We start from the raw sequence: 25,339 nt of genomic DNA, 5'->3' as shown, positions 1-25,339 counted from the left end.
TTTTTAAATTTGATTTATTATTGGAATTTTGTTTTATTTTATTATTTTGAATATCTTCAATTTATATTTCCTTCAAAATTTTATTTTATTTTTTATCTATTGGAATCATTGATTGGTGTACTAAAATGCGGTGATGTGTATATGAAAATTCAATGAAATACTAATTTTGAAAACGTAGCACGATGCACAAATTTTGTTCAGATGTGAGCGCACGCCGGCCGTGTGTGAGATTGGATATGTGCGGCCGCATAATATTATTAAGATAAATGACTGATTGTAATGAAAAACGGTACCGTTTGACAGATACTCATCGGGAAATGAGAGCACATCCAATCACGATCTGAAACTCCTCTCCCGACGTAAAGCATTGCGTAATAATTCTACTTCGATATCAATCAGATTGCAAAAATAAGGACAATTCGTTCATTTGCAATATATGAGTAGGTATTTGAAGACAAACATTTCTAAAAACTCAAAGTCCTTGTTTAATTTCATCCTTAACTTCTCTTTAATTACTTAATAATAATAACTCAATGAATAGCTTAATTTTAAACACTTACATCACATGCAGATTGAGAAGAGACGCAGACCTCAGATTTCTTCGTCTGGCGTTCACACTGATTGCCTACATTATTTTAAACCTCAGTAGTTTATCCTCCCAGTTAGAAACTTCAGTCTCCTCCCACAGTGACAACACTGTTTGGACACAAGATGGCACCATCAAGTCACCAAAATTTCAGATTCAGTCAACACCACACCCAAATCTTGCAAGGAGAAAAATAATCGGTGCACCCACCTCTTCAGATTGCAAGGTATACGTTTCTTGAGCTTCTGCCACACTTTAAACTCAACTGTTGATGTAGTCTGTCACACTTGTAAAGTGTAAATGGCATAATAATTATTAATAAAGTAATTCTTATTCTTCTAGACCGAAATAAAATCAATTTACAGAATGCAGCAGCTTCAGAAAAGGTCATATTTCTCTTAAAGTCTTTGCACTGAATACCAATTTATCACAGAATCAAGATTTTATCACTCTTAAAGCACTTCATGGTGCCAAACTAAATCAGTCAATTAATCATTTATTGGTCACACAGAATTATATAAAGTAAACTCAAGTGAAAATCTTGTGTTGTGTAATTTAGTCCTTTTTGCGTTTTCTCACATCATTAGCTGTTGCTTTGTAATGGTCCAAGTTTCCAGATGGTTCTGGTAATTCATGATTTCTGCTTGTGGAATGATTTCACTGTCCACACATCTCGACCTCAACAAAACACCTGCATGGTCGCTTCCTGACAGGACAGCGCTGCACCGCAGCTGCCGTAGAGCAGCGATCCAAAGCAGGAACAGGACAGCACCTCACATTCCCATAAACACACCAGTCCACCAGTCACCGTGAAGCACACACCTGCTCTCACAAGTTCTCTGCTCCGTCAGATCGGCAAATAGAAGAAGAGTCACTTGGTTGAACGGCGTCATCCAGGATTCAGCCAAGTTTTTGGTGAATGGAAGAACATTACAGTCCCTGATATCCTTTTAGAAACTGGCGCCGCATGGAGGTCGTGCAGTTTATTTTCCATCTCCTGTACGATGACTAGCAGGATCCTAGTTCAGTTTGTGCCCATTTCTTCCTCATCTTTCCTTAAAGTTTACTGATGTTTACATTTCAAAACCTTGACCTGGCTGCTTGGCAGGCAGCTATCTATAAAGTCAGCATAAGTGTCACTTTGCTCTTATTAACACGCACAGTCTGACGTCAGGGGGGAACATTTCGGTGGTTACCATTATGAGTTTTTGTTATTAGATTACCTCGTTAGTGGAACAAACTGCTCCACAAATTCAGACATCAATATTTTCTTTAAAATCACTTTCTGAGTTTTTTTGTAATCAAACAGCCTTTTTAAATCCTGTGCCAATTGGGTAAATTTGTCTGCATGTGTGAATTTACAGTACCTTTTTAAGTAGGTGGGTTTATGTATTTATGAAATACATATACTATATGCTGTGCCTCTTACTTTTTCATTTTTTTCCATTGTGGAGCTCTTTGTAATCTCTAGCTTTATGTTATGCATTTTGAGAACTATAACTGCATTTCCAGTCAATTCCATCCGTCCTTTATTTAATTTCATTCAGTTTTTTAAAAATCTCATTTTATCTTAATTGATTTTACTGAGCTTTTAATTACTTCTCACTGCCAATTTTAAGCACTTTGAATCACCTCAGTATTTTTCGTCTTTAACTAAAATTAAGTTGACTTTTCTATATTATTATTATTATTATATTATTATTATCGTTATTACCAGATATTTTTTAAATACAGTTATAATTCGTTGGTTCTGATGATTTAATCAAGAAAATTCCATTAAAACCGTACTCAACTGTGAGTCACATTACATTATTTATGAAGAAAAGTCAACTTTTACTTCCTGGACCAGGGGGACACTAAATTAGCTTCACGACTTTATAACCATCATTTGTCGCCATGGTTACAGGCGGGAAAGTAGAGCTGCACCAGGCTTTGCGTCGCCGTACAGATGCTCCCTCAGAAAGACCAGTGTCTTCCTCCAGGAGTCTTCCTGAGCGCGAGAATGTGCCACCGTCTCTCCGCCCCACAGAACCATCACTGCAAAAAAAAAATTAAAGTCCTGATTTCGGCACCTTAACTTAGAATGATTCAGAGATTCAGCTGAGGATTGAAGGTGAACTCACTTTTCTGGTGTGACTGGACTTCTCTGAAGGTGCTGGCTCGAGCAAACGGCGTGAACGGAGGCTCGATCAGGTGACCTGCGTCCGGGTACGACAGGATGGTCAACAGGTGGCTGTTCCCCGCCCGCTCCATCATCTCCTTCATCTAAAAAAAAACAGGAATTACAAAACAAGTAGTTCTGACACAGCAATCTGATTGGTCCACATACAAACACAAAGTAAAACACCTAATCTTATATTTATCACATATTTTTATGTTTTTGATAGTTTTTGTGTTATGTGTACATGCATGCACCTTTTCTGCACTCAGAAACATAGGACAAATTCACACTAAGGTTGAAAATTTAAGTCTATCTGATCTCATCTTTATTGAAGTTAATGGACGATGAACTGTCATGGAAATCTCACATAGTGGGCTGTGGCTAAAAATTATTGTTTGACATTAATTGACTCTGCTCCAACAGACTAAAGATGCATATTTTTTTTATCCACACCTGCTTCTGTTTGTCAGTGATTGTTTTCCCTACTTATCCCCTTTACATTTTCCTATTTTCTGGACTTTTTTTTTTTTTCCAAAACTGATCCATTGTAACAGCAGTAAACTGTGCAAACTGTTTCTTGTGTGCAAAGTTGTGTAAAATCTTAAAATATTTTAGTTGGAAAAAAGGCATAGAAATTGTGCTGTCAATTACTACAGCCCTTTATGTTTGTGGTGTAGAAAAAGTGCAATTATTTCTATAAAAAATAATTTCAATCAACTTTTATTATAAAAAATAATAATGAAACAGTCCCAGTTTTAATAAGTTGATGAAATATTTCAGAAAGTGTTGGTTCAATTACATACATCACATATTTATTTCACATATAACTAATCTGTTTCGTCTCAGCCAACACTGAAGTTTAGTCATTTGGTGACTTAAAACATATTGACCAAGTTTGTTATTAACACAGATGTCGTCATGTCAGTAAACTCACATCGATGGCAGCCTCGTAAGCCGGCGTGTCTTGGTCGTCCTCACCCACAATCAGCAGCAGAGGACACTGGAATCTTCCCACCTGTTCAGAGACAAAAAGCAGCAGAGTTTCAGATTTTATCACCAGCTGCAGCTTTGAGTATTTACACGTCACCTTAACTCTGCAGAGAGGCTACAAGAAACCATGTTTACATGTTTCAAGAAACCACAAAAAGAAAAAAAATAGAAATAATGCCTCACGGTTGCACGCCAAACAAAGATGCTTCACACACATCAATTCAGAATCCAACTAATTTCTCCACTTCTGTTCCTGAGATATGACATGGAGTAATCGCCAGAAAAGTGTTTTTCCAAAACATTCTGATTCCTTCATGGTATTCTTCAGATATAGCAGTTACAAGCATGGAACAGACAAACAGACGGACAGAAAGACAACCTGAAAACATAATGCATTCAAGCCGGCCATCGGCAATATGGAAGCATAAAAGAAAGTGTTCGGTGGTACTTACATCTACTTTCAGTGAGGGGTCTGTCGAAATGGGCAGCATCATATCTCGCATAATCACATTTTTCTCCTCGTCATAGCGAACCTTCGTAGCGTTTCTGATTTGACCAAAAAAAGAAAAAAGAAAACATTCGAAACTCCAGGTCAAAATCGAACAGTCATTCTGATCAGTAGCAGCTGAGTTTGTGAACAAATATCTTATTTGACTCAACTTACACTGACATGAAAGTCATCATTTGCTCTAAAGGTTTGCCAACCCACTGCGCGTGAGTCCCACTGATACACACTGCACACCTGAGCTGAGAGATCACACACACAAGCACACAAGCACGCACACACACACACACACACACACACACACACACACAGAGTCACTTTAATACAACTGAGACATAATTTTAATAGACAAGAAGGATCCAATAGTACCAAAAGTAAAGTGACTTTCAGCTATAGCTGTCTTACCTTCATAACTTTGGAGTAAACGGCCATTCTGAGAGTGATACTGGTGCCGAGGGAAAGACCCAACATGGCGATCCTGCTGCCGAGGATCTGAGGATGCTGCTCCAGGACTCTGTAGGCTTTCTATAGTCATCATTGTTGATTAAAGAGTAATTTGTTTTAGTTGGATTTTTAGTGGATTTTCATTCATTCATTCATTTTCTGTAACCGCTTGTTCGCGCTAGGGGGGGGCGGGGGGGGGGGGACACCAATTTAGAGTCACCAATCGACTTGACCTGCATGTCTTTGGACTGTGGGAGGAAGCCGGAGACTGGATTTTCATTTTCAAAACATTAACCAAGATTGCCCTCACTATTGTGGAGGATAATTATTTGTAATTGCGTCTTCATTTCTTGCAGTCAGCACCCTTTTATTTGATATTCACTGTTGTATTGTATCACAAAGCCTCTGATCAGCTGTAGTGACTCAAACTTGATTTTTTGTTTTAATTTGATCAAACATTTGATCTTTATCTCTCTCCTTTCCTGTCAGTTAGGTTATCTTTGTTTTGTTTAAATCTTGAAAAAATAATCTGTGTTGAGAGAAGGATCCTTTCTTTGTCTTATTTCCATTTTTTCCTGTTAAAGGCTTTTGTTTGTGGATTTTTTCCCTTGTCTTAATCAAGCGTCTAAGGACAGGGTCAGGGTGGTGTGAAATTTTTCAAACCAGTTTGAAATTAACAGACTCAGTTTTTGCTCCCAGGTGGTCCGTAATGACACCGTGTCCTAATATTATGTTTATCGTGTTGCTGATAACTAATGCAACATGAGTAGGATTTAACACCATGACGCTGTCAGCTGCACCGACAAAACTGCAAATCAACCAAACTCTAGTCTCCAAATTATGAGTTAGTCTTTTTTTCTTTGGGCCTTCTGCAGTCTACTCAGTGGTTATATTGAAAAGGTTTTACTGTGATTTGTTGGTCCATAGTATGTAAAGCTGATATTCCCACAGAGCTAACCATACAGATTAAAGCTCATGCAACAGACTTGACCGGAAAAACTGGAAATCAGGTCAGCTCTTGTGTAAGGACAGAGGGTGCTGCATGTTGCACAGATTATAAATCCCTGTGGGTCAAATTTACAATAGTGATTAAAACTGAATAAAATTAACTTAACTCGACGCAGGTGGACAACAGTGATGTGTTTAGAGATTAAGTGAAAAGCTTCTCCTGCTTCCAGCTAATCAAAGCTGTTGCTGTTGCCTGAGCTCATTAACAATTATGACGAAATTACACTGTTGAGGTTAATGGTTGATTTTAAGATTTAATCCCCACAAGCATCAGGGCCTGTTAAACATTTCTATAGTAATCTGACATTGGAAAAGCCAAAACTTTAGTAATAATCATAATAGTTATAAAAAATGATTATACATAAAGTTACATCAACAAATATGCTGAATGACACTTCCTCCAGTTACCTTTCACCTCTGGAACAATCTCTCTGGACACATAAACATACAGATAACACACACACACACACACACACACACACACACACACACACACACACACACACACACACACACACACACACACACACCGGTGTCTGCAGCAAAGACCTTTAACCTACATAACTCAACTTAAACCTGACACAATGTGAGCTGTGTCACACCCATAGTAAATGATTATAACCATGAAGCAGGTTGCAATTCATTATCACCCCAAGTCTTTCTCCTTTAAAAAAAACACAGTGGGAACGTCAGTGCAATTAATGTTATTATTACATGACTTTTTTCAAGGCAGACACTTTAATTTTTAGACTACGCTCTGATTTATATTGCCATGTTAGACAAAAGACGAAAGCATTTAAAAGACGTCTTGGGTTTAGTTTCAGTAACACATACTGTATCTTGTATTAAGGCCCTCCGTCTCACTCCACGTGTCTAGGACACCATTTTCTCAACATAAAGAGTGGACAGCAGATAAGACCATGGCACCATGACTTGGAGCAGTCTAGAGGGCGGTCTGAGATCACAACCCTCGGGCTCGGTCTTGCTCTGGCTGAATTCAAGTTGCTACAGAGTGCTTAGTAAAGGCTGTCTCCGCCAACCACCACTGCAAAATGTACCTAACAGAAACACCCCGTGTGTGGACTCTGTTGTTGTGTGCGTATGGTCATTTATTGACGTTAACAGACTATATTTCTTAGTTAACATTAGCTCATGTTGCAGACAGTTAGTGCTGTAGCAGAGCTGAAGAGAGGCCAGTGGGCCTAACACTACACCGTTTAGATTTTCTGCTTTCCACAGAAATGGGTCCACAGACTGTTAGAGGCAAGAGAAAAGTGGGGAAGGTCTCAGTTTTTAAGTTACATTACAACCTGTTTACCCCTTGGCAATTAAAAATGACTTATACATGGAAAAGGTTACATACAGAACCTTTGAGGTTCAGATAGGGAATTTCTGCTTTGTACATTATTAAGTCTTTGGATCTATAGATATTTATTAAGCTTCAGAAACGGTTGGAACCTACATTTATTTTTTCATTTTCGTGCTCTACAAACTATTTTTTTCTTTTCTTTGAAGTCCTTGGATCTGAATGTACATGACAGTTCAGTAACTGTTTGAACTTGTGTTTTAGCATCACCCCTGTTCCAAAGACCAAAAACTGGGCCTCAGGGGATTGGAAAAACATAGTAAAACTTTGCCTCAGAATTACTGGTAAACTGTTATTAAGAATGAATGTCATACTCATCAGGTGGACTCAGAAATACTGCAATGGGATGATCATGTTGCTCTTTGTCTGCTCAACATGTTGGTAAGTCGATGATTGCTAACATGCTAGCAACAACTACTTCAAAAAGTGAAGTGTGACTACAGCATTAGAGCTGTTCTTAATGAACGTCGACGAGACTTTTTGTAAATTAGACACTTAAAAGTTGTACCTCAAAGTAATCATCGCCCACAGCCTTCCCGGTTTCTATGGTGACCTTTGGTGTAAGGTAGTCGAGAGCCAAGGAGGCGATGCCGTGGGAGGCCAGCAGCGCTGCACGGTACTCCACCAACTTCCCTCCACCCCCCCACAGGTCCAGGAGGCCGGGGAAAGGGCCCGGTCCTAAAATATGTCAAAACAACAAAAAACACTATACAGTTTGCATGATGACGATATTCATTTCTAAAGTTCTCTGGGATTACAGCAGAGGAAAACATTTATGACTGTTTCTTGTCGTAACTATTTTATGCTGAACTTGGTTGATTTTCACTGTTAATGGTTGTTTAAGAGACATAAATGTCACCTGAGCTCCACCCAGAGGACACCTCTGGCCCTACCTGGGGGCAAGAAGAGGGTCGCAGTGAGTCCGTCCTCTGTGATCGGGATCCTGCGGACGCCGGGCGCCATGTACCAGCGCTCCACCACCGCACTGGCTAGTGGCACCTGATCCACAAAGCCTTCAGTCTGATGACCTTGGTAAACAGAGATTGTGACCACCATGGGAGTCTGGACATTCATCTTCCTCATCCTGAGGGACGATGGGAAGGAGTTAATTCTGATACTGATTGTTTTGATTGACATCATCTGAATATCTCTATGTTCGTTGGTCTACCTGAGCCCACGTTTGCTGCCTGGAACTGGTCTGAGGCTCCACAGTAGACCCATGGGTTCAACCCCAGAATATGTCCCGCCCAGACTGGGATCCTCTGAAACTGTAAAATAAAAGTCAGGAAAAAATATCTCTCATTTCTTTCCATGCAACTCCTGACTTACTCCAAAATTTATTTTCTGCAATTCTCAAATGTCAGTACACCTACAAACATTTCTAGATTTTTTTTCCTATAATTTTCTAAAGTCTTACCATTTACGGTCGCAGTGGCGTTGGCGATGTAGTGACCGAACGCGTCCCAGGTGTGTCCGTCTTCACACTTGTGGAGGGCGCGGACGGTCAGCTGTGAACCAGGACAGACGTTCTGGACCAGGACAACAAACTTTTCATCCACAAGTCCTCTGGACGGGTGGACCGACAGCTTCACACAACACTGTTTTCTGTCCATCCTGAACTGAACAGAGAGACAAAACAACCAGAAACAGATAAAAGATATAATGAAATGAAAACTGTCAGACTGGACAGATCTGTATACTCCTATAATCTTTAAATGTAGTGCTTAAAGCAGGTCAGCGATTTCTGAACTGCTTAACAAGTTAGTCATTATAGCTTCTTGCTGTTATTCTTTTGCAGTGTGTCACTCTAACTTCCTGCCATTGTGTACTTTATCCTTCGTCCTTCTAGTCTTGAGGACTTCAGATACACTAGATTTATTACTGGGTTGCACAGTAATAATAATAAGGTAAGTCACCAGAGTGTACCTTTATTCACTCAGGATCAGTGAGGCTGGGTCTATGTTATGTCGCAACAAGGTGTGCATTCACCAGGCTCGACCCACTGTACCCATATAGTCCAGAAGCCTGTGTGAGATAGACAGAAGGTTACGATTATTTAACCTTAGTTCTATTAACACAGCTGGAGTCCCTCTTCTAGGTGTCACTCCTTCATCTAGGCAAGGGTGGGATCACAGTATTACAGTACAACACAGTATTTAGAAATATCAGCGCTATGATTTTAACAGACCCTCAACCTATAACCTTTGTACTTGAGACGCTGTACTGGAGACGCTGTACTGAGGACGTTTTGCATGCAGTGTGAAACACGAGCCCTGGAGGTTACGAATGCGCCACACTGCATGCGTGAGCAGTGCGTAACCACATTGGCAGTGTTTGTTTTTGCAGCACTGCTGCAGAGCTACCTACTGTTATAACTACTGTACTTCCACACACTCCACTGATTTATGAAGTCATGCAGTTACTGCACTGTCAACAACAAAATCCTGCAGATATTTCACAGAAAAATGCCTTGTGCCAACAACTGAAGGGATTCTGTCAACAGAAACATTGTCAGAGGGCTTTTATTTTGAACCAGAAACAGGAAAGGTTGAGTAAAACACAAACATTTTTATTTCCTCATGTCTGTGACAATAAACACATTGAAACCACTGATGCACGATAATGATCATTTCAATAGCACACGCAAAAACACGAACCTGCAGCAGACAGTGTAAGACAAACACCTGCTGCGGACACCTTTTGGACAATGTGATAGGAGCGGACATCGGTAGAAAATGATGGGGGAGCGGACACCGGCAGAGAAAATGGCGGAGAATGAGAGCGGAGCGAACACCAGCAAAGGCACCGGTGGAGCGGAGACCGGCAGAGCGGACACCGGCGGAGACACCGGTGGACAATGAGAGCGGATTTTAGGACAGTAAGTGCTTTGACAGGACCTCTGTCAGGGTCTGCAGGGAATCATCCGGCACTTTTTTGATGAACAAGGTCTATTGTGATGCTGTTTTATTCACTTCACCTTATGTATACTAAAAGTACAAAAACAATACCCACTTTATGTTTTATTGTTAATTGAAAAATGGTTGGGGAAGGGGGGTCACCGAGCTCCGAGTCAGGGGCCAGATTTGCTTTAAATTGAGTATTGCTGCTTTAACTTCTACCAAAGTCATTTTCTGTTATATCTGTACTTTGACTCCAGTGTGGCTTTCAGGTACTTTACCCACCACTGCATGTTCACTTCACTGACCTCTGGAAATCTCAGTGTTTCATACATCAGTAATCTCCTCTAACAGTGACAGTCTCAACATTTAACCAGTAACAAAAGTGATTCCGTTAAACATTTACTCAGCTACTTTACTCTAGTACAAATCTGAAGTAGTCGCACTTGACTTCAGTGTTGTATTGGCATGATTATGGGTTAAATCTGTGTTTACTGTCCGGGCAGAGTGAGAGCTGACCTCTGAAGGTGTCTTCAGGTTTGTCGTCTCGTCAGCTGGTTTTTCTCCAGGTGTTGAACTGGTCCCAGTGCATTAAAATAAAGCTGCCACTAAATCCGTGTGAGTCAAACTCTTCAAATGCCGACGGCTGAGCTTTCCTTAACCGTCCGAAGTTCAGTCTCACTGTGTGGACATCGAGTCCACCAACATCAGGGTCCCCACTCCCGACACAAGATGGCGCCGCCGACTCCCCGAAACTCCACGGTTTACATGTCTTGTTCGTCCTAGTAAAACAAATTACGTGATGAAAATTAAGGATTTCTTTAAGCTTCAAGGTTGGGATTTAAGCTTACATGTTTAAGAATAAATAACTTAATACACATATGAGTACCAGGCCGCTGTGGCCTCCTCCTCGTCTCTGCTCTCCCTCTACTTTAAACCATGGATGTAAAACCAAAACGTACCGGAAGCCCCTGCAAAACTGCCTGCGGCCGAGATGCACCATGGGCAATGTAGGCAGTAGAAGATGACGTACCTGAAAGCCATTCTTGAGTAAAACTACAGATATCTTAACATAAAATCATTTTGGTGGAAGTTAAAAGCCTTTGTTACTTGAGTAAAAGTTGATATTTACTAAACGTAAGTATCAAAAGTAATTATATCATATAAAATGTATTTAAGTACAGAAGGTGACAGAAGCCTATAAGCTGTGGTGGCATTTAACTACCATAAGTATATTTGCTCAAGTACTGTACTTTACTGTACAAATTTGAAATACTTGTCCTTTACTTAAGTGTTTTCATTTCATGCCACTTTTCAGAGGGCAATAATATACTTTTTTAAGCTTTTTTTTCTACGTTATAAATTGTGGTCTGTTTTTTTTGCACACAAGTCATCGAAAGAGTTATTGAAATATGATGTTTTAAGTTAAATCACCAAAAAGTTGAGGCCAGTTAAGAAAAGTCCATTTTCATTTTATTTTTAAATTTAAAATGAATACAAAGTGCATCAACAACAGAAATAATCTGTGGAAGTATGAGCATCATCGCTTATCTAGTGCAAAAGAGGATGACAAAATGGTGGTTGTTGACCTAATTAACCAAATTGTACTAGTGACATACATATATATATATGTGTGTGTGTGTGTGTGTGTGTGTGTATGAAACAAGTAGAGTGGTGAAGGAATCAATAACACAATAGTAAATCCAAAAAATAATCAATGTTTAAGTACATAAATAACCAAAAATAAAATGAATAAAACAATAAATCAACACAGATGTACACGATGCTGATAGAAAACAAAGTCTCATGCCTCCAGTCGCACCCACATGCCCCTCACAATGAAGAGGTGGGGGGGCAGCTGTTACCCACCCGAGTGCAAAACATGTCTCAGGTTTGTCAATCGTGTAGCTGAGCCGCCTTTTAGTTTCTTAAAGGAACATTCAGACATTTTAGAAAATCCATTCTGTCATTTGAATGCCTTTTAAAAGGTCCAGTGTGCAGGATTTCACCAAACACTGGCTTCAGATAGGGACATTTGCATTTTTGCATCAGTCAAAGTAGTAAGCAGCATCTTGCACCAAGAGTGTTCAAAAAACAGATATTTTTTAGCTTGACAGTGCTTTAATCTGTGTTTTTACAAATTCAAATCACACGGCCCCCTTGTTTTGGCAAGAAAGAGACCTCTGCAGATAATTCTGCTCCCATAAAAACCTCCCAAATTTTTGGATCTTATGTTATTGAAGAAAATGGTGACAAGAGATGAGCAGCTGCTCAGCCTGCAGACTGTCTCCAACATGCAAAATAGCTTCAGAGACACTCTGATTTGTAACGTGAAAGTGCTTATTCAGTTTTATTTACCAGTTTAAATTGCTAACCCCACTTCTTTTGGAGAGGAAGCCTCTGTGGATAATTCATCTCACAGGAAAAACCTCCAGAACGTCTGGATCAGAAATAAGGTGACGTTGGAGGCATGCAGCTACGAGTCCCTCATCAGGATCAACTCACCAATCTTTAAACTCTCTTTTTGCCAACCTCAAATCTGCACCAGTTTAGCATCATTCAGCCAGGAGGCTTTTTTTCTACATGCCGATATGACAGAGCGGAGAAGTGTGGTGAGAGAAGGAGAGGAGGTGTGTTCTTTCCACTTTTACACAAAGATCACACTTTTGGGCAGCAACAAAGTCCCTTTTTACTGTCCCTGCATTTTTGTGCTGAACTAAATGGTAGCGATTTGATTATGCACTGAACTGCAGCATCCCGTGATCAAAAGATGCATGACAGGCATGATGTTTAACACACAAGTGTCCGCCTCTAGTGTCTGTGACTTAAAACATATGAGTCTGCAGTGCTTTCTAAACAATAACAAAGGAAAAACATGTCAATCACAATCATTTATCGTCTCTGTTACATGCCGCTTGATCTCCTCCTCTGCTCAGAGATTAAAGGGCTCCCAGTTTGAGGACATTTACAGCTGCTTTTCTTTTTCTTTGAATTTGCCGCCATGTTAACAGCTGCTTTTTAAATCTCCAACAGTGGGTCACACACATAACATGTCGCAAGACGTCACACCCGCCCACGTTCACGTCTTTTTGACTTTACATTCTACGCAGACGTTGTTATAGCCCTATTAATACCTCCTGTCCCGGCTCAGAAGTCAGACAACCATCTCCCCTTTTAGACATTATACACAGAACGGCGAGCGAAAGGCGTGATATTCCCCTGGAGTGACAGTGGTAATGTATGATGCTGTCCTTCTGTGCTCAGGAGGAACGACCCCACAGAGGTCTTTCTGAGGTCGAGATACGTTAACAAACTATGATGAATATTGTAATATACTTCGGAGGACGATCCCGGACACCACGACTGACGCCACCGAATGATGACGTCAATGAATTCAGTCTGTTGTAGATTCAATTTGTAAAACAGCAGAAGCAACTTCATGAAGGCAGTGTCCTTACCGCTGCGGCCTCTGGTTTGACTCCCGCTTGATGCCCTTTGCTGCATGTTGTCCCCTCTCTTTCTACCATTTCACACTAATAATCTGTCCTATCTAATAAAGGCTAAAGTGCCTAAAAATAATCTAAAAAATGTAAGAAGATGCAAATCAGGACTAAATTAATTGATTGATTGATGGATGACTGATTGACTTTTACTTCCTGAACCAGGGGTGCCCGAGTATCTCTTCCCACTTTGCGACTCCATAATTATCAATTGTCGCCATGGTTACAGGTGGGAAAATGAATCTGCACTGGGTTTTGCACCGCCGTACAAATTCTCCCTCAAAAAGACCAGTATCTTCCTCCAGGCGTCTTCCTGAGCGCGAGAATGTGCAATAATCTCTCCGCCCCACAGAGCCATCACTGCAAAGACAACAGGAAACACTGACATCAAAATAAAAAGTCCTGATTTTCCGCACCTTCACTTCAGATCACTCAGAGATTCAGATTGCCAGTATAAATATTGAACCCACGTTTTTCACGAGAGCCAACTGATCTGAAGGTGCTGGCTCGAGCAAACGGAGTGAAGGGAGGCTCGATCAGGTGACCAGCGTTCAGGTACGACAGGACAGTCAGCAGGTGGCTGTTCCCCGCCCGCTCCATCATCTCCTTCATCTAAAAAAAAAAAAAACACTAATCACAAAACAAGTAGTTCTGACAAAGCAATCTGATTGGTCCACATAATTTTCATGACCACAGCACAGCTTCGTCATCACTAACAAAAGTACTCATTTTTTAATCCCTGTTCTTGAAGAAATCATATGATTCATGTACTATTTCAGACAGGGGAAAAGGGGCATTTTTAAACACTATCAACGAACATTTGCATCACAACACTGAAAGCTGAAACTTCCCAGGTCAAAATACAGCTGACTGAGTGAAAATAACAGCCAACTCACTGATGGTGTGAACTATAAACTAACACAAAAATGACATCAATCAGCATAAACCACCATGTTCTGAACAGACATTTTATAAACTGACAAAAACTGGCATTTGCGTGTATGAACATAAAACAGCAAACTTCACTGCAAACTAAAAACTACTCAGTCCAGATCAAGCATGATGGGAAATACAGGCTGAGTGATTTTGACCGCAGTGAAAACGTTGTTTTTACAATACGATACGATATGATACTTGTCTCCTTTTTTAAAATCAAATATTGATGATGGAGGTGATTCATTTGTTATCTTTGGTTGTATATAGTTTTAGGTTTTATGCCTGACCTTGTTGGTCTGTGAAAAAAAGGATGATCATGTAAATAACACACCAGCATTGTTTCCATCCTGGAAGAAAACAATATATTTTGTTGAGTTCTTTGTGTGTGTAATTGTGTGAAATCAGAAAACAGTTTGCTCAATTCATTATGATATCCCTTTATGTTTTCCTTGGTTTTTGACATAAAATCCATCTGAGACAGTATTACAATAACTATTCACTATGTGAAAAACAGTTAAGTTTTAATACGCTGATTAATTATTTCACAGTGTTTTTTTCATTATTACTCTATCTTTTAAGTGAATTTACTTTTAGTGTCTAATTTTGTTATTTATCTGGCCATGTTGTAATGCCATATGTCACAGTAACCATTCTGTTTCCTCGCAGCAATCAGTAGAGCTTTGTCATCCTGCGAATTCAAACATCTGGAGCAAGCTTGTGATTCACACAGGATGTTGTCATGTCAGTAAACTCACATCCATTGCAGACTCATGGGCCGGCCAGTTCTGATCATCTTCTCCTACAACCAGCAGCAAAGGACACTGGAGTTTTCCCACCTGTTCAGAGACAAACGGCAGCAGCGTTTCAGCTTTTATTACCAACTGCAGCTTTATAGTAGTATTTATGCGTCAACTAAATTCAGCAGAAGGGCTACAAAAAAAACATATTCAACTTGTTTGTTTCTTGCAAATACCACAAAGAAACAAAAAATAAAATAACAAAAATAAATAAAAAAAAATACAAATTAATAAATATAAAATAAAATAATAAAAAAACAAAACAAAACAAAACTAAACAAAACTAAACAAAACTAAACTAAACTAAACTAAACTAAACTAAACTACCAGCTCACGGATGTATGCCTCTGCGAACCAGTCAAGCTGCACTTACAGTTTACATCCATGTCTGTGAGAAAGGTTAAAATAACCTTAACCTTTGACATTTGAGCACCTATTTCGAATCAGTTTGTTTGTGCCAAATTTGAAGAAATTTATTCAAAGCGTTCGCGAGAAAGTGATGGACAGGATCACAGACACTTTTGACTTTTGACCATCATATTCTAATCAGGTCATCCTTTAGTAAAAGTGGATGTTTGTGCCAAATTTGAAGAAATTCCCTGAGGCAGAATGGGATGAACAGAAGGACAACCTGAAAACATAAAGCCAACGGCCACAGCTTTTTCCAGCACAGAGGCATAAAAAAATTATGAGGCACCCTGGTAGCTTAGTTCTTGCTGGGAAATATTGTATTTTCATATAAAAAATACTCAAAAGAAAAATAGACACTTGCTATTGAGACCAAAAAAAACACTCTTACAAAACAGAAGATGAGGAGATATTCTGTTCGGTGTTACTAACGTCCACTTTGAGTGAGGGGTCCGTGGGGATGGGCAGCAGCAGACCTCGACAGATCATTTCCTTGTCCTGGCTAAATTGAGTCTTCGCATAGTTTCTGATTAGACAGACAAAAAAAAACAAACTGAAAACTTTGTCCAGAGGGTGGTATTAGGACCGATTTTTGGGTTATTAAAATTTCCGGGTTCATTGTGATCAGTGGTATAGTAAGTGAACACAAATCTTCAAGTAACTGCAGATAAATCCACTTACTTTTCAAAGTAACCCAGTATTTCTTTTACAGCTCCCTCAACTGGCTGCACATGACTCCCACTGATACAAACCGCACACCTGAGCTGAGAGACCACACACACACACACACACACACACACACACACACACACACACACACACACACACACACACACACACACACACACACACACACACACCCCAGGCTTGTTATTGTTTAAAAGATTACAATACGGATACCAATGATACCAACACAGTACTTCATTATACACCCATTATAAAGTAGCTTGTAGTATATCCATGTTTTGAATGTTTTGGAGGCATCCCAGCACCCTGAACTGCCAACTCTGACAAATATGTCGGCCCACACCACGCTATGGACTGTATGGGCTGTAGCTGCTGTGGGAGAGTGAGCTCTGCGTCGGGTACAGCTGGGGAGAGTCGGTCAAGCTGCGCACACACACATTGACAGGCCTGACTGTTAGCATCACGCAGCGGATGTTATCTAACCGTTATTAATGTCATCATCAGCTTATTTGGCCAATTCAGCATGTTGAATCGGCAGTTAAGAGGGAGTGAGGTCAAAACAAATTTGTTATATGAGGAAAAATTGTTTTCCTTTAACAGTTGAAACCTTTCTGATGGGTTGTGTTGTTGTTCACTGGTGCACAGTAAATATTTTATGTTCTTTTAACACCGAATTGTATTGTTATTATGCTAACTGGCTAACTAACGGCATGACGGTTTTCCAGTTTCCTGTTTTGAACAACTATTACAGATGACCACTGTCTGCTGGTACGAAGGGGTATTTCCTCTCACGCAGGTGCAGAACATATCTGCTTGTTGGTGTTTGTTTTTGTGCTCCTATGCAACTATTTGGCCAAGACAGGGCGATGTGAGTCGACGTAGCAGGGGGCTTCATCGCCGCTAGTTCTTGTATGTTGGCTTTGTATGTCCCAACATTTAACTCCTGCTGAATGGGCAGAGGTTGAACTGAGCGTTTGTTGGAGGAGAGAGGCTCCAGAGATAAGAGCAACACAAAGTTTGCTGTTCCGGCCAGGAGCTGGGACGAAACAGGATACAATCATTGTTTGACTGCAGATTAGGGCTGGAAAACCCAGTACCAAGTAGCATCGAAACATCGCCAGTTCAGCAATACCCGCAGTCAATCAGCAAACTCTCCTCCAGCAGATGGTCAATTCATCTTCTGCCAGATAAGCACACAGAGCCGCTGCCAGTCCAAACAAACTCATACCGACACAGACACGGCTGAGCTCTGTCGGGCATTAATTGACAGTTATCGATCATGATTCTCAAACAGGGTTCTTTTTTTGTAATCAGTTAATGAACAATCTTTAACTAATCAGTTTTTGGCCTCATCACACGCTGCTTTGTTCAAACAGCAGCTCTAAACCCAAAGTAAAGCAATGTATTTTCAAACTAGTTGCAGGTCTGAATGCTAAACCAGTTAAACCCATTTCAGCTCAGCAGTGGGAAGTCAGACTGCAGTCTGTCACACTCACCAGCCACAAAAAAGCCTCATGATCAAAAGGCAAATAAGAGTAATTAGTTGATGTTGCCTAATCTGTGCAAATGCAGACAACTAAAATCCTAAAAATGTCATAAAATCATTGAAACATCCTAAAAGATGCATACAATAATCCTCAAAATATCCTAAAATTCTTAAAATGTCCTGAAATTCGACATACTTGCTACCATAGAAACATCCTAAAATCTGAGAACAGTACTAAAATCCCAGAAACATCCTCAAATTCTAAAAACTTACTAAAATCCAAGAAATGCCCTAAAATCTTAAAAATGTTCTAAAACCGTAGAAACTGCCCCCCGACCTCCTTTCATTCTGCAAAAGTGACCCCCAAGTAACTTCCAGCTTTAACTGTCTTACCTTCATAACTTTGGAGTAAACAGCCATTTTTAGGGTGAAACTGGTGCCGAGGGAAAGACCCAACATGGCGATCCTGCTGCCGAGGATCTGAGGATGCTGCTCCAGGACTCTGTAGGCCTTCTGCAGTCATTATAAGTGTTGACAGAAATGTTATTTGTTGTTGTTGGATTTTTTGGACCACAATGACTCTCTTTGTTTAGAGATAAAGTTAAAAACTTCTCCTGCCTCCAACCAATCAAACCTCCTGCTGCCTGACCCAAAAGTTATGATTAAATTTCACCATTGAGGTCAATCTTTAAAATAAAATAAAAATAATAATAATAATAATAATAATGATATTACTAAAATTGACACTCTGAGGTCTTTGATTTTAATCAATTTAAGGTTAAAAATCGAAGACCTCGGAGGGTCAAGCTCTGTGACATTTTTACTATAATCTGACGTTAGAAAAATTATGTTTCATGTTATGAAAAATGACATAAAGTTATATTAATCTTCTAAAGAATTGAAGTTAGAGCCAAAGCTCTATGTAGTCTGTAAAGGTGAATGAACTTCTGGTTTTATTGACACATAAACACACAGGTAACAGACACACATGCTGGAGTCCGCAGAGGTAACCTTTAACCTGCATAACGCAAAATGAACCTGATACAGTGTGACTCTGTTTCACACCCAAAATATATTATCATTACCAGGAAGCAGGTTCATGATCACGCCGTGTCTTTGTATTTTCTGTTCTTATAGTATTTTGGGACATAGAGGGCAACATATATATTAATATTTGAAGTTACACAGAGTTTATTTTTGTGTTACATTCTATATTTTTTTGAGTCCTTGGATCTGAAGATACACATTTTGGTTCAGAAACTGTTGAAACTTTTGTTTTGGCATCAGAACAGTTCCAAAGACCAAAAACTGGGCCTCAGATGACTGTAAAAACTTGGTAAAGTTGTGTAAACTGTTATTAAGAGTGAACGTTATATTCATAAGGTGCACAGACTGTATATGAGCAGGAGCAATATCTGAGTTCCCACCAAAACTTGTCCAAACAATCTCAAGCAGCCCCATTGAATGCAAGCGCACAGATTGGCTGTCACAGCTGTCAATCATGGCAGAAAATCACCTTTTTTATAATTTAATCACTCATTAAAACCAAACTTATCATAAAAACAATCACAGGGTGATGAGAAGGACCTTCAGCGTCAGAAAGCATGTTTGGAAAAAAATTATTTGGCGTGTATTTTGAGTTTTTAGTTTGGCCTATGTCCCATTCACTAACATGGAGGGGCGGGCTTTATAACCTATCCTGCAGCCGGACAGCAGGGGGCGATCGAGACCGAAAGGCTACACCTTCATCTTCTTATACTACTTCTTAAATTATTTTTATTGTCCTCTGTTGCTTTTATTTTTTTAATTTTCTCAAATGTATTAATTCAGTTCTTTTACTGCCACTTAAGATCTTATTTCTTTTATTGCTGTATTCTTGTTGACCTTTTGTTTTGTTCTTGCCTCTGGACTGTTTTAGCCCCTTCTCTGTTTGGCATGTTTGTCGATGTTCATCTTTTTATTCTCCGAGTTTCTTCCTTTTCTTTGTCTGTCAAAGCACTCTGTAAAAACTGTTTTAAAAGATGCTATATAGATAAAGTTATTATCATTATGATATTATTACTTTGGGGGAACTGTCATGTCGTCCATCGTTAGAAACAGTCTATGGCCCATCTGTAATGGGATGATCATGTTGCTCTTTGTTAGATGTCATAGTAGGTTGCTTTTTGCTAACGTGTTAGCGCCAACTACTTCACAAGTGTGGCTATAATATTAAGATTCACAAAATCTTTGAGTTATTTTGTTCTGAAGGAACAGTTATTAGACTTTTAGTACTTTAGACAGACATCAGATTTACCTCAAAGTATTCGTTGTCCACCATCTTCTGGGTTTCTATGGTGACCTTAGGTGTCAGGTAGTCGAGGGCCAGAGAGGCGATGCCATTAGAGGCCAGCAGCGCTGCACGGTACTCCACCAACTTTCCTCCACCCCCCCACAGGTCCAGGAGGCCGGGGAAAGGTCCTGGTCCTAAAATATGTCAAAACAACAAAAACAGTTGACAGAATTGTATATTTCTGTGTTCTCCAAGAAACTTCTGAAAGTTTCCTGTCATTTTTCTCTCTTTTTTTCGAACCGTCACAGCTTTCTAACACTGAAGTTAGTAAACTTTGATTTCACGTCACATAAATGTCACGTGAGCTTCATCAACAGGACACCTCCCTACAGACTCTCCTCTGGTCCTACCTGAGGGCAGAAAGAGGGGTCGCAGTGAGTCCGTCTTCTGTTACCGGGATCCTGCGGACGCCAGGCGCCATGTACCAGCGCTCAACAGCCACACCAGCCAGCGGCACCTCGTCCTCGAAGCCCTCTAGCCTGTGGCCCTGGTACACCAAGATTGTGACCTCCATGGGAGTCTGGACGTTCATCTTCCTCATCCTGAGTGATGATGGAGAGAGTTAGCTCTGACACTGATTGTTTTGGTATCATCTGAATATCTCTACCATTGTTGGTCTACCTGAGCCCAGGTTTGCTGCCTGGAACTGGTCTGAGGCTCCACAGTAGACCCATGGGTTCAACCCCAGAATATGTCCCACCCAGACTGGGATCCTCTGAAACTGTAAAATAAAAGCCAGGACAAAAAACTTTCTTTCTATTCAACTCCTTACTTCTACCAAAATGTGTTTTCTGCCATTCTCAAACATCACGACACCTACAACCACTTCTAAATTTTTTTTCCTAAAAGTTTCTAAAGTCTTACCGTTTACGGTCCCAGTGGCGTCGGCGATGTAGTGACCGAACGCGTCCCAACTGTGCCCGTCTTCACACTTGTGGAGGGCGCGGACGGTCAGCTGTGAACCAGGACAGACGTTCTGGACCAGGACAACAAACTTTTCATCCATGAGTCCTCTGGACGGGTGGACCGACAGCTTCAAACAACACTGTTTTCTGTCCATCCTGAACTGAACCGACAAATCAAATAAACAGATAGGACATATAATAAAACCAAAACTTTAAGACGGGACAGATGTGTATTCTCTTCTAATCTTTACTAGTTTCAGTTCAGCAATTTTCTATTGAGTTTTCCTGCACTTCTTATTCTTCTGTGAATAACTTTTTGCTATTGTGTTTTTTACTCTTGGTCCTTCCAGTCCTGAGAACTTCATGTACACTAGATTTATTATAACTGTGTTGAACTTTCCACTGAGACTCGGCGCTAATCTTTCTCAGGCGGTACTTTAAAGCTTCCTGGCATGAGAGACAGTATAAATAATTCAACATGAATCCAGGTTTGTTTCTTTATCAGCAAGTTTTACGATACCTTTGGTCTTGTGGTACCTTTCCAAAAACCTCAAAGGACATCTCCTATCTTCGACACTTAACCCTTAACCCAACAGTTTCATATAATAATAATAATAATAATAATAATAATAATAATAATGGGTTTTCTACAATGGTAAAAGAGGCAGTACAAGACTGTAAAAATACTTTACTACAAACAAAAGTTCTACTTAACAGAGAAATTCAGACCCTGTTTGTGATGATTATTAATACGCAAGTAGCATTTTCTTGTTGTAGTTGGTGGAGCTGGAGACAGTTTGTTAAGTTCTTCCTTTATCTTGACAACCTCGTCATCATAGCCAAGTGGAAAAAAAAATAAAGAAAATAAATACCTAAACATATTTAAAAATCACCAATTTGCTAAGAGGAAAAACACCAAAAACTATCAAAGAAAAAAAATACCTATTTTTAATTTAAGTTTAAAGAATTTTTTTTTTTTTAAGTTTTCGAGAAAAAAACTGCCAAATGTTTTTAAAAATTACCAAATTTTTTTTTTTTTTTTTTTAAATCGCCACAATTTTAAAAGATAAATAATTTTGCAAAAATTACCTTAACAACACAATTAAGTTATACAATAACTAACTACTATCAAATACTGATATTTTTTACCATCACAATTTATTAAAGTTAAAAGAAATTTTTTCAGGATAAATAAGGTGCCTGTGTGCATGAAACATAAAAAAACACAGCATCAAAAAAGTTCATTAAAAAGGAGGACCCCCCTACAGAGGTCTGGACTAGTGCCCTTAAATCCCAGAGACACCCCTGGGCGGATGGTACTGACACATACTGTATGTGTGTTATAATAAATATGTGGTATTTGAATCAGACCGATGTTTGACGTGAAGATAGCTTTTACTAAATTATACACAGGGCTGCAAATAACGATTACTTTAACTGCAGATTAATCTTTGGATTTTTTTCTAGATTAATCGATTAGGTTTTTGGTCTATACAATGTAAGTAAATCGGTGAAAAATGTCAGTTAGTGTTTCCTTAAAGCCCAAGATGACGTCCTAAAATGTCCTATTAAGTCCAAAGATACTCAGTTGACTGTCATGGTGTAATGAGATCAGAAAATATCTGCCTTTTAAACAGCTGAAATCAGATAATTCGTTGCTAAAATTTATCAATCGATTAGCAAATAAACGGGGTTAAACTGTTGCAGGTCTAATCTATAAAAATTAAATAGTGGAAAGAAAGAACATTAACTCAAGTTTTAGATATTCATACTTCACTTCAGCACTTCACTGGTATAATTATGAGTTAAATAACATGTTTACTGGTGGAGCAGAGTGAAAGTCTGACCTCTGAGCTGGAGTCTTCAGGTTTGTGGTCTCGTCCGCTGGTTTATCCTGGTGTTAAACTGGTCTCAGTGCTCAGCTCTAAAACAGAGCTGCTGTGAATCTGCGTGAATCCAGCTTTTCAACTGCAGGTTGGCCGACAGCTGAGTTTTATTTAACCGTCTGAAGTCCAGTTTCACAGTGAAAACACACCGGGAATTACCACGGAACTGTCGGCAGTCGACTTGCATCATGGGTAATGTAGGCGCTTTGGTATTGCGATTAATGAAGAAGGCATGGGATTTAAAGCATCAACATAGTGTTAAACATTTGAAAACAAAGCAAATTGACTTGCTTTCTGTAAAAAAAAAAAAACAGTGGAAGAAGAGACGAGCGACTTAAGCGCTGTAATTGTCATAAATGTATTAAATTATATTGTACTTTGTCATTTGAAAAATACATCAGACTCTCTGCTGCCCTCCGGTGGTCAAAGACTGTAACTACATGTGTTGTTTTTTTTGTAATTGCGCACTGTGACCACCAGAGGACAGTAAATAGACATGATCAAAAATAAATAAATTTACAATAAAACAAATAATTAAAATAGTTAAATACTTAAATGAAATTAAATGAATAGATAAGTTTATTTTAAGAGCAAATGAAAATTAAACCAAAATATCGTTAAAAAAGATAATATACAGATTAGAAGATTGTACTTTAAAAATACTACAACTCTATTGTTCAGACAATCTCGATTAAAAATTATATAAAATAAATTTTAGAATCTTAATTAAACAGTACATCAAAGATATTTTAGAGTGAAGTAAATAAATAAATAAGTAAATAAATAAAACGAATTGTTATATACTGCCCCCCGATGGTCACATTATGTAACTATATTTGGTTCTGTGTAATTAAGCACTGTCACCACCAGAGGGCAATATAGAGACATATCTATAAATAATAAATATATAAATACTAAGAGGAAGTAAAAATTAAGGCTCAGTATCACAAAAGAAGAAATGAAATTGATGAAATTATTGAAAATATACTTTGAGAAAAATATTACAACTAAAATGATTCAACACTATAAGATAAATTTTTTTTTTTTTTTTAAAATAATATTGAAAAAAGTCTTTAGAATAACATTGTAATCAGGTATACTTTACTTTGACATCAGAATATAACAACAACGTTTCTACACTGTCCTCCCGTGGTCACAGGTGTAACTACAACCGCTTATTTTTATTTACGAACTGGGACCACCAGAGGGCAGTGAAGAGACATGATCGAAACAAATAAAAATATAATCAAATAAATTAATTATGACAATAATCAAATACATAAAATAAACAAATGAATAAAACAAATAAAATAAATAAATAAAATTAAAGCAAAATGTTGCTTCAGACAGTAAATTGATTAGAGATTAGAAAACATACAATAAAATCATGAGAAGCACAGTTTAAAAACACTACTTACTAAGGATGCTCTGACACTTTAGATCAATCTTAATTAAACATGAAAAAAATGGGATTTTAGATTTTTGTAATTTATTTTATCATACAATGTCGTTTTTAATTTTACAACGTCTCTACACTATCCTCTTGTGGTCGCAGTGTGTAACTACAGTCGGTTATATGTAATTACCCACTGTGACCGCATGAGGGCAGTAAATAGATATGATCAAACATACATTCAATAACAAGCTCATAAACTATTAATAATCAAGTATATAAAATAAATAGATGAATTAATAAATAATTAAATTCATTAATTAAATAAAACAGGAAATATAAAAATGAAAGAAAATTAATTTGAAGACTGTTAAATGAAAAGAGATTTTAAAAATTACAATAAAATTGTGAAAAGTGCACTTTAAAAAATACTTTAACTATAGTGGTTTGACACTTTAGACAATCTTAAATCAACATTAAATAAAGGGGATCTTAGAATAACATTGCAATATTATAATAAGTCATTTGAATATGGCAACGTCTCTAGACTGCCCTCCTGTGGATGTAGCGTGTAACTACATGTGGCTCTATGTAATGAAGCGCTGACCACCGGAGGGCAGTAAAGACAAATAGCTTCAAATAAATATATAAACAAATAAATAAATGAATAAATAAATGAAGAATGAATAAATAAATGAAGAAATGAATAATTTAATGGATATTGAATATTAAGAGGAAGTAAAAAGTAAAAAATATATGATTGAATATTAAGAGGAAGTAAAAAAAACAATGAAATAATTAAGAAAATTCTCTGAAAAAATACTACAACTAAAATGATCTAACACTTAAATATAAACTTTTCTTTAAAATGTTAGAATAACGTTGTAATCAAGTATATTTTACTATGTAATTTGAATATTACAACTGTCTCTACACTGCCCTCCAATGGTCACAGTGTAACTACAATCAGTTCGGTGTAATTACCCACTGTGACCACTAGAGGGCAGTGAAGAGACATGAGCTAACAAATACAATTGCAATATAATAAATCA

At 38.5% G+C, this 25,339-nt stretch overlaps 1 protein-coding gene and 1 pseudogene across 5 annotated transcripts; both read right to left on the bottom strand.

Moving 5' to 3' along the window:
* Positions 1–1,294: 1,294 nt before the first annotated feature.
* Positions 1,295–10,925, bottom strand: LOC121950608 (peroxisomal succinyl-coenzyme A thioesterase-like). Of its 5 annotated transcripts, none has more exons than XM_042496659.1 (12): positions 10,847–10,925; positions 10,477–10,739; positions 8,478–8,679; positions 8,229–8,328; positions 7,954–8,144; positions 7,569–7,738; positions 4,648–4,767; positions 4,402–4,484; positions 4,190–4,283; positions 3,682–3,762; positions 2,710–2,851; positions 1,295–2,623 (listed from the first exon to the last, which is right to left on the bottom strand). In XM_042496659.1, the coding sequence occupies exons 3-12, from the start codon at positions 8,671–8,673 to the stop codon at positions 2,487–2,489; spliced, it is 1,314 nt and encodes a 437-aa protein (XP_042352593.1). In that variant the 5' UTR covers positions 8,674–8,679; positions 10,477–10,739; positions 10,847–10,925; the 3' UTR covers positions 1,295–2,486. The 5 variants fall into 5 exon arrangements, with proteins under 5 accessions (XP_042352593.1, XP_042352590.1, XP_042352591.1 ...); XM_042496656.1 differs by adding an exon at positions 8,987–9,085 and having other exon boundaries at positions 10,477–10,907; XM_042496657.1 differs by adding an exon at positions 8,987–9,085 and having other exon boundaries at positions 8,478–8,674; positions 10,477–10,907.
* A 483-nt stretch (positions 10,926–11,408) lies between these two features.
* Positions 11,409–23,052, bottom strand: LOC121950559 (annotated as a pseudogene).
* Positions 23,053–25,339: the final 2,287 nt, after the last annotated feature.

This window comes from Plectropomus leopardus, chromosome 11 (assembly GCF_008729295.1).
Source record: "Plectropomus leopardus isolate mb chromosome 11, YSFRI_Pleo_2.0, whole genome shotgun sequence".
NCBI classification, from domain to species: Eukaryota; Metazoa; Chordata; class Actinopteri; order Perciformes; family Serranidae; genus Plectropomus; species Plectropomus leopardus.
This window is presented reverse-complemented; position numbering and strand designations above follow the sequence as displayed.